Source organism: Synchytrium microbalum (genome assembly GCF_006535985.1).
Source record: "Synchytrium microbalum strain JEL517 chromosome Unknown SmJEL517_scf0021, whole genome shotgun sequence".
Classification (NCBI taxonomy): domain Eukaryota; kingdom Fungi; phylum Chytridiomycota; class Chytridiomycetes; order Synchytriales; family Synchytriaceae; genus Synchytrium; species Synchytrium microbalum.
The window spans coordinates 140,097-150,202 of record NW_022158370.1 but is presented as its reverse complement, the minus strand read 5'-3'; the positions used below and the strand labels follow the sequence as shown (position 1 = coordinate 150,202).

Genomic DNA, 10,106 nt, shown 5'->3' with positions numbered 1-10,106 from the left:
ACTCGTCATGGCTGCTGGAGGTTGTGATCCTTCACAATCATTCTTACCAACCCCCTTTTTTTGGCAGCAGAGTATCAAACAAATCTTATACGAAAGCTTTTACGCGAAATGACGCGTCTCAAAATGCAAATTCCACTTTCCAGTGATTACCTTGACCTCCTATTGCCAATTCATGTATGCTGCAAATGACAAACAATTCAAACATCAGCTTATATCACAGCGAACAACCAAGGAACTAGTGTAATAGTGCCTGCATCAGCAAGTACACCACAAGGATCTACCACTCACCGCGCACAATGCGAGTCTTTGTATCAAACCTCGACTCGCCACTAGGCCACAATGTTTCTCGTCTTCTCTCAAACACTATCGTCGGAAGCAGAGGCTCTGGTGGCGAACGAGAAGGAGGTGACGATCAGGACAACGCAAATGCTGACAATGATGACGGATCTCCCTCCACCCAAGATACCAAACCTGTCAAAGAATCATACTCGATTGTTGGTACATTAATGCCAGCACTGGCTACTGCTGATGCTATAGACAACCCCCCTACTCAACCGGGCCAGATGATCTATACCGGCGATCGCAAAAAGGATGCCGCCAGGAAGGTCGCTATTGACAAGTTTGCTGTGAGGGGTAGTACGCCAAAATGGGCAAACCAAGTCGTAGAGGTAATTGTTGATGGGGTGTTGTGATGAAAGGAGACACTGTTGCTGGATTGTTGATTGCCACGCTGGACATTCCGTTTCTGTAATATTCTGTCATCTCTTTATTCCAACTTTTTTCTTCCTTGTAGAGTTCTGATAAGGCAGCCTTACAGGACTTGATTCTCAGTTCAGATGTAATCATATACGATCTACTACAAAATGTGGAAGAGGCTGAATGGGCTATTGAATGTAAGAGAGTGCATGTATGCTGCAAACACGCTTTGTCATGTATTGTTTTCCATGACCTATTTTTTGCCTTGCATCTTGACCTCATACTAATCTACAACTACTACCAAACTGCAGTATTGAATGAAAGGGCCGAATCGTTCGCTGATAAACCAAAGATATTTATTGGAGTATCCACAATCATGACTTGGGCAAAGACAAAGGGTGATCCTGTAAGTTACGTGCAAAAACGACAGCATAAGCTGATTCATAATCCCATGGTATCCAACCACCCGGTCATCACGCTAATATTCTTCTCTTCTTTGCCAATATAGGAAGAACCAGAAGCATTCATCACTGAAGAAGAATACAGGCGCCGTAAATCACATCCAAACTTCAAGACTCATAACGCTGTCGAAAAATCAATCATCAAATATGGAAAAAAGGCATCCCTGAAAGCATATGTTGTTGGTGCTGGTTTGGTTTATCATGCTGGAGAGTCGATATTCCACTACATTCTCAAGGTGATGATTTCAAATTGGATAGCCATTTTTGCTCCTTGTCTTTGCTTACTAATTGATTCAATTGTAGGCCTCATGGCAAAACGCATCAGAAATTCCATGTTATGGTGACGGCACAAACATTCTACCAACGATTCATTTGGACGATCTTTGTAATATTGTGGTTGAAGTTGTGGAAACTACACCTGATATTCACTTTATTCTGGCTATTGATGATGCTAAGTCTACGCTTTATGATATCACAAAGGTGTGTAGTCGCCCATTGAGAAGGCGATGATTCCATGATCCAGTTCATTTTGCTGACAATTATTACCCTAGGCTATAAGTGATACATTAGGAAATGGCAAAGTAGTTAAAGTGCCCAAGGAACAAGCCTTGTTGCAACGAGATGTCTCTCAGGCTGACTTTGATATGCTGTTGGCTAATGTCCGTCTTGAGCCTGCTCGTGTTCGTGAGATGAGCTTTGAATGGGTTTCAGAGGTAATTCAAAATAATCCTATGCCTTTTTGCTTACCATTACGTACCATAAACCAAATTTCTGACAACACCCAACACAAAAAAATCTCCAATCTTTGTAGGCTGGATTGGTTGAAAATGTACACCAGCTCGTTGATGAATACCGAGATGCTCGTGGTCTACATCCACTAAAGGTGGTTGTTCATGGTCCTCCAGCTGCAGGAAAGACTTCATATGCCAAGAAGATTGCAGAACAGTATGAAATTCATTATGTTGAAGTGGATGAGGTCGTCAAGGCCGCTATTGATCGTCTGGTATGCGGGTTTTACGTCCCAGTGCTTTTTTGCTACTGTTCAACTGACGCAAATCTCTCTCCCCCAAAAGGAACGACGAGCTGGTGCTAGTGCAACAGAAGAAGAAAGCGAAGAAGATGTCGAAGCAGACAAGGAATTACTCGCAGAACTGAAATCTGCAGCTGCTGCTAATGATGGGAAATATCCTGAAGATCGTGTGCAATCCTTCCTTCGAGACAAGTTGTCTTCTCCACCGTGTCGAAACCAAGGGTTTGTTTTGGATGGGTTTCCTACTACGACTGATGAAGCTCAACAATTGTTTAAGAGTATGTCCTCCTGGTTGCAGGAATCCTAACAAATCCTTCTCCTTTTTTGCCATCTCATTATTTACCTTGTTTTTAACAGATGGTGGAGACGATTCTGCAAACGAGCAAGATATGATGCCAGAGTTCGTGATTGCTTTGGAAGCATCAGATGAGTTTATCAAGACTCGTGTCATGAATTTACCGGAGAGCGCTACTGCTGGTACCAAAAACTCTGAAGAAGGTATGTTTAGCTTGTATGATACTGGCAACAAAACGCGCGAGAAAACGCGTTTTTGTTGACTCGATATCCATCGCACTACAGCTCTGACACGTCGACTGGCTGAATACCGAGCCCTAAACACTGAAGAAACCACCGTATTGAACTTTTTCGATGAGCATGAAGTTCATCCATTAGTAGTCAATGCCGAAACCGATTCAGTGGATGCAGTCATGACTCCCATCTTGACTCGGATTGGTAAACCAAGGAATTATGGACCCACTACTGAAGAATTGGCCCGCCGTCGTATTGCTGCTGAGACTGCGAAGGTTGGTTGTTTCTCGAGTTGGAACTGAAATTGAAGACAGACAGAATGAAAGACAGAAGGAGATGATAGTCTGATAATTAATTCTTGATGAGTGACGGTCACTGCTTTTTGGTTTAGGCTGTTGAAGTCGCAAAACAAGAATCAGAACGATCTCAACGTGAAAAGGAAGAAGGGGAACGACATCTCAAGTCCGTTGCTGACTGGGTAAGTTAGACATAATGCTCTTCCGTTTTTTTGGTGACTGCAAAAGTTGAGCAAAAACGCGCATTCTGAATCCCGCATTTCTCTCAATTCTACATTAGAATACACGTCTCGAGGAGATCCGTAAACAAGAACAGGAAGTTCTAGAAGCTCAGTCAGTCCCATTGCGAAACTATTTAATGAAGTACGTGATGCCGACGCTGACGACTGGGCTTATTGAAGTTTGTAAAGTACGACCAGAAGATCCTATTGATTATCTGGCCGAGTTCCTATTCAGTAAGCTTGAGTTGACGCTATTGATATCGTGTCTTTCTATTTGTTAACTGTTTTTCGTTTCCGTAGAGCACAATCCTTGAAAAGTGTTGTAATTTTTAACCGTGTAGATTGTTTTGAACATATATCCTTTTTAAATCTCTACAACTCAAGAGTCCAAACCGTTGAAGAATCTCACTCCATTTCTGTACTTAAATTCCTGCTATGGACCAACTACCGAAGAATTGGCACCTAGTCGTATTGCTGTTCAGACTGCAAGGGTGACTTTTACTAAGAGAGACTTGATTGAACGAGAAGGAGAAGAAGTTTTAAAGTAGACGATTCGTCGTCACTGCGTTGGGTTTGTCGTTTTTGCTATGGGGCTGTCGAAGCCGCAAAAGCGCAATCCGGACGAACTCAGCGTGAAAAGAATCAGGTGAACGACGTTCCGAGTCTTTTGACTGACTGGGTAAGTGAAGAGAAGGAATAACTTGCAAACGAGTTGGGCTGAAAAAACGATAACTCAATGAAACATCCTGTCGGGTTGACACTGCACATCGCAAGGAGGTTCCCAAACAACAACAGGAAGTTCTAAAAGCACAATCACATATATTATGAGACTTTTCACTAAATTACGTGATGCTCCCTTTCACGGCTGAGTTGATTGAAGTCTGTAATATAACGGTTCAAGACGGTTGGCTGTTGTTATCGATTGCCTTGCCGAGTTGTCCTTGATCAGAGGATTCTACTTGAATTTATTAGTAAACGAGTGATTACAGAGTTTCAGTTTTCCATTTTGTCTGAACAATCGCTCGAGCTCGACCTGTAATTTTACCCTTCAACTTTTGTCACGATTCACTGTGTCGCGAATCAAAGACAATGTTTCCTAGAATACTGCTAAGTAGAGGCCTTCGAGCAGCAACGATAGTAGATGTATCAGCACCACGATCTCGCTTTCCTTGCCTGGCTCATAGAGCTTTGAGCTCGCTCACCAAAGATGCGTCGCAAACATATCGGACCTCCTTTAGGACTATTACACCTAATACCGCCAGTTTAAAATGCAAGATTCGACAACCACTTATACCGTCACGATCATCCAGTACATCCATCCCCCTCTCATCAGCATCAAACACATCCGACATTAAAGCAAGTGAAGCTGAATCTGGATCATCAGACACAATTACGACTACAAAACCAATAGTAGGCTACTGGTATTTATTCTCAGGCACACTGGTATTTGGAATTGTCGTTATAGGTGGACTGACTCGACTCACAGAGTCTGGATTGAGTATTACGGAATGGAATGTGTTTAAGGGTATGAAACCACCTACAAGTCAAAGTGAATGGGAGGATGAGTTTAACAAGTACAAGCAGTTTCCAGAGTATCAGTTGTACGTAACATTCATTCAGTGTTCGCTGAAGGTGTTTTTGCTGGATGAGTCATTTGCTCTAGTACACCAACAAAAAAAAAGGGACGTATACCCACAGTCATCGCTTACAATCGTTTTTATAGATTAAACCGCCACATAACCCTCGAAGAATTCAAATTCATCTTCTACATGGAATGGGCGCATCGCATGTGGGGTCGTGCAATCGGGCTCGCATTCATACTCCCAGGACTGTATTTCGCGTCAAAGGGATACATGACTCCCGGAATCAAAAAGATGTCACTGGTAGTGGCTACGCTGATAGGTTGCCAGGGTGTGTTAGGGTGGTATATGGTTCGTAGTGGATTAAAGGAAGAAATATTGCATACTCCTGGTGCTGTACCAAGGGTTAGTCAATATTTCTTGGCTGCTCATTTGGGATCTGCGTTTGTGATTTACTCGATCATGTTGTCTGCTGGGTGGGGGATTCTGAGGGCTAATAAGGTTAAGGCTTTAGCGGTGAGTTGTGCGAACGTTGAGATTGTAAAGCAACTTAAAGGGCCCCCTCTCGTGATTTTTTTCGGTTTATATTCTCTTCATGAATTAGGGCCTCTTGACAGCTTTACGAAACCCAGCGCTAAAACCACTCCGAAGATACGCTCATATAACAACTGGACTAGTCTTTTTGACCGCTTTATCAGGAGCCTTTGTAGCTGGACTAGATGCAGGGTTGATTTATAACGAGTGGCCATTAATGGGAAATGGAGTCGTACCCTCTGATATGTGGATGCCTGAAAAATCATGGTGGAGGAATTTACTTGAAAATCCATCTGCTGTGCAGTTTGATCATCGTATTCTGGTGTGTGATGGAAGAAAACATCCACATCGCTCCTTCTTGGAAATGACAGTAATATCGATGACCTCACAATATTTTCTTTGTGTTAGGCATATTCAACATTCACCGCCATCAGTGCTCTATGGATGTACTCGAGAGCGTTACCATTACCCCCTCAAGCTAGAGTAGCTGTCAATTTGCTGATGGGTGTTGCGTGCATCCAGGTAAACAAAAGGTCGCCAGGAAAGTCTCAAAACTTTCCACTAACGCTCTTCGCTCCCTGTTCGAACATAGGTCACTCTCGGTATAACAACCTTGATTTACTTTGTCCCTATTCCATTGGCTGCTGCTCATCAAGCAGGATCATTGACGCTGTTGACATCAGCACTTTGGCTCATGCATGTACTCAAAGCTGTGCCAAAATAAAACACTCCCAACAATTATTTTTCTCATTACAGCATGTGTAAATCAGAATAATTTCCTCCTCCTTCCTTTATGACTAGAAATATATGCACCGCTGCACTGTACGTAATCATTTACAAGATGTGTGCTTTTATGTACAATGTTATGAGTATTTAATCTTGTTATCAAGTGCAATATGATCCACAGCAATCAAATCAACCACCCTAGTTCACAGCGAAGCTTCAGAAAAAACGTACTGAGGACGAAAAATAATTTCCCAGACACTTAGGTCTCACCCTCTCATGAACGTCGCAAACCTCTCAATAGCAGGCCCCATCGTAGCAGTCCCCATAGCATTCGTCAATGGCGACGTGACTTCCATAATCCACGGTGGAGTCTCGCTACTCTCATCCAGCAATGTAGCAGAGGACACCATGTGTTGAGTCTTGATCTTGTACAATTGGTATACACAGACACGGAGCGCGTCACAAGGAAATTGGTGGCCTTTGCGTACGAATTCGAATGCTGGTCTATAGGGAATGTGATTTAGAAGGCGAAAAAACGGACTTGACAGCGACTTATGAGCTTAACTGGTAACCCAACAAGTCCAAGTAGGCAAAGACATCACCCTCTAGATCTGATTCGATGATTCCACGTTGATTCCATGTTCTTGGACGGTCTGACATTGTTGATGGTGCTTCAGGGCGATTGAGTTGAGCTAGCTTCCTATGTTTGGAAGAAGAGTGTCGGTTTGTGACCGTTCTCTCATTCGACGTAACTTTCTTGTACTTCAAAAATCCAATATGAAAACAAATGAATATACCATGCCCGATTCTTGACTTTGATGAATGAAGTGCCATCAAAAAACGAAGCTCGAAGTCTCATCACCAAATCATCTGATCTTTTGCGATTGTCTGATGGTTGCTTATCTACATGTGGAAATAGTAAGCAAAGTAAGAAATATACATGAATAAATCATGATTACACTCCCTTTGCATACCGATTGGATGCCATACAATCTCATGTTCATACAAATTGGGTTGACCATTCCATGAAAAGTTGCCAGCGAGGATGACCAGACGTTCCAGGACGTGATGGAGGGATCTATCGGGTATGAGGCCATGCATAAAGCATTGGTACTGCTGTGTCATCTCTATAAAATAAAGCGGGACGCGTTCTGGGAGGACTATTTAAAGCAACGAACCAGTGTTTTTTTTTTCTCCCCATCAAAAAGCAAGTGACATGCCTCGCGGTCTAATTTCCCATGAATAGAACCGTGCCAGCAACCTAGGTTCGCCTCTGTTGACGTCCCAAGATAGACACGGTACTAGGAATCATTGCATTCTTTCTCTGAATGCCGTGAGCTGACAGTTTCCGAACATCACTTTGCTGCTCGTGTCAAAATGTTGTAGTTTGGGTAGAAAAGGTGTTTATAATACATTTTCCATCTTAATAAATGCATCAACCATCCATATATGTCTGTCTCTTTGCGTCTCTATGTGCACATGCATTAACATCAGTACAGAAAAAAAGTGCAAAACGTGCGAATCGCAACCCGCAACAACCTGTTGACAGCAACGATGGATGTAGCCATCACGCAAGTTGCTGCTATCGCGAGCACTTCTATTGCAGATGAAGTTGGTCCTGTAATCGCTGCGTCTCCAGAAAGCTTAACAGTTGGGAGTGATACACCTGTGGCCAAGGATATGATGGTGCCAGTCAACCCCGAAACAAGCAGCCAAGGTAGTAGATGTTAACGTTCTCATGGATGCATGACATATAGACTCATCCAAAGCCGGCACTTTCCTAGAGCGATCCGTCGAAATTGTGGAAATTGTGCACGAGGTAGAGCCAACAACAGCACCAACGACTGAGGTCAAACCCAAGGCAGAAGCACTGAAACAGGAACCGATAGAGTCAATTCACACTATGGAAGCCTCTCCTGCCGAGACGCTCGGTGCATCAGAAACGGTGGAGGCACCACCAGCAACGGGACTTTCAGAGTTTGCTTTTGCTGAATTTGCTTCCACCGCAAATCACACTAGTGCCAGGCAGTCAATGATACCCGTAGAAAGCATAGTGGAACCTATTCTCGCCAAAGTTAAACCAACAACACCAGTAATCGCACCCGCTGAACAGCTCGTTGAAACACCTCAGCCTCCTAGCCCCATAAAAGAGATTCCTTCGCCAACCGTAACATCATTTGCTGCATTCCCAGCACCTAAGCATGCACATATCATGGCCCCGATAGCTGAACCATTAGTGGTTGGCTCCAAAAAAGCACACACAGCACCTACTTCTCCAGTTGACGACGTATCCGTAATCGAAACTAGAATTGAGTCGCTGCCCATAATAGAACCAGTAGTGGATGCTAAGCCGACAGATGCTGCAACGCCGGTCGTTGTATCGAATATAGAGCCTACTGATGCGCCAGTCCTCACGGCATCTAATGAGTTGCCAGCTGTCACTCCATCAGTTACTGTAGCATATGCCGAATCATCGCCTGCTGCTCCATTAGTGGTCGCTGAAGAATTAAAGTCGTTACCGATGGGGGTTGAATCTGAGGGACCTCGCAGATTGCCATCTCTTGAACCATCTATGGAAGCAGCGGCTGCTCCATCAGTGAGTCTCCTCGACGATAAATCTCCAGCTGTAGCAGCAGCATCTGAAGAATCAAGTCATTTGCCGGTGGTCGAAGAATCTAAGGAGACAGTCGCTCCATTAGTGACGCCAGAAGCTGAAACATCGTCGCCTGTAGCACCAGTAGAGGTATTGGAACTTAAAGACTCGTCGTTAGTAGATCTCGTAGAGGCATTAGAAACGAGGAAGCCGTCATCGGTTGTATCAAAAATTATAGAAGAAACCGTCGCAGAACCCATACCAAGCCCTGACATACCAGCCGTTATAGAACTCGTAAAACCAGAATTGCCGAAAACGAGTGTCCCAGTGACTGCCCTAGCGGCAGTCGTAGAAGAACCCAAAGAGGTCTCTCAACTGCCTTCACCGCCAATCACAGACGTACCATCACTTGTGATACAATCTAAAGAGACTACCCCAGCCGCCGTTTTAGATAACGCGTCAATGATAGTAACAGAATCCCTTCGTAGACATCAAGAAGCACAAACAGAACATCCATTCGAAATACAAACCAAACTACAACTGGTCGATATGGCAACACAATGGGATCCGTCAGATTTTGGAGAAGTAGCTATAACAGACAAGGGTAAAGAGAATGCTACTGTCATTAACGGATACATCCCATCACCGGCTACGACACCTGAACGAGGTGCAACAAAATCACCAAGAGCTGTTGCTACCATCCCTGTCGAAACCATGTCTGAGATACCACTGCTTCCTGCATCTATCGAAGGTGGTGTTCAAGATTCTGTGAGGTTGTTTGGATATAGGTAAGACCCTTTAAAGAGATACAAGTGGGGTGCGACTGCGTGTTTGACCTTAAATTTGATGTTTAGGTTGGCTAATAAGGTCGCATGGTGGGCAACGATTGAAGGAAAACTTTGCTATTCGATAAATTATCCCGCCAAGTTTGAGAACGTGTGGAGTCTGACATTCAAACGGGGCTCGGATGATGGTGACGGTATCTACAAGGTCGTCAAGGTCTGTACTTTGTTATTGTATTGAATTAGCGCTCTCACCCGCTCAACCTCACATCTGATACTTTATGTCTTTTAGCCTGCTGGATACGATGCGTATATATTCAAGATCATCGATATCAATACGTATGTTTGAAACACCCGCATTTTCATATCTGGCAATCACATCCAAAGTCGATGAGACATTTCAACACCAAAAAATCACATCGCCACTTGATTGGTATGAAAGCACGTTTATAACGCATCTGACCTTGCTCTTGTCCAACTTAGTGAAAGGGAAACACGAATGGCACCAACCATTCACAAGGGACGAAACTATACATTCCAAGGATTTGAAGATGGAAACACATATTCGTGGTTTGTGTTAAATCGATCTGGAGATGTGCTCAGGCTACGAGATAATGCTAAAAAGGCATACCTTGCTGTATGGGAACGTGGTGTTACCA

At 43.7% G+C, this 10,106-nt stretch overlaps 3 protein-coding genes across 3 annotated transcripts; 2 read left to right on the top strand and 1 right to left on the bottom strand.

Moving 5' to 3' along the window:
• Positions 1-296: 296 nt before the first annotated feature.
• SmJEL517_g03718 (adenylate kinase) lies at positions 297-3,546 on the top strand (the record flags this gene model as incomplete). Its single annotated transcript, XM_031169646.1, has 13 exons — positions 297-668; positions 794-893; positions 1,008-1,102; positions 1,205-1,393; positions 1,461-1,637; positions 1,709-1,870; positions 1,969-2,160; positions 2,231-2,465; positions 2,545-2,685; positions 2,767-2,990; positions 3,107-3,193; positions 3,292-3,466; positions 3,533-3,546. The coding sequence occupies 13 exons, from the start codon at positions 297-299 to the stop codon at positions 3,544-3,546; spliced, it is 2,163 nt and encodes a 720-aa protein (XP_031024318.1).
• A 775-nt stretch (positions 3,547-4,321) lies between these two features.
• On the top strand, positions 4,322-6,070 carry SmJEL517_g03717 (uncharacterized protein; the record flags this gene model as incomplete). Its single annotated transcript, XM_031169645.1, has 5 exons — positions 4,322-4,833; positions 4,956-5,328; positions 5,417-5,668; positions 5,755-5,868; positions 5,939-6,070. The coding sequence occupies 5 exons, from the start codon at positions 4,322-4,324 to the stop codon at positions 6,068-6,070; spliced, it is 1,383 nt and encodes a 460-aa protein (XP_031024321.1).
• Positions 6,071-6,209: 139 nt separating this feature from the next.
• SmJEL517_g03716 (uncharacterized protein) lies at positions 6,210-7,197 on the bottom strand (the record flags this gene model as incomplete). Its single annotated transcript, XM_031169644.1, has 5 exons — positions 6,210-6,270; positions 6,343-6,576; positions 6,638-6,772; positions 6,870-6,975; positions 7,047-7,197. The coding sequence occupies 5 exons, from the start codon at positions 7,195-7,197 to the stop codon at positions 6,210-6,212; spliced, it is 687 nt and encodes a 228-aa protein (XP_031024320.1).
• Positions 7,198-10,106: the final 2,909 nt, after the last annotated feature.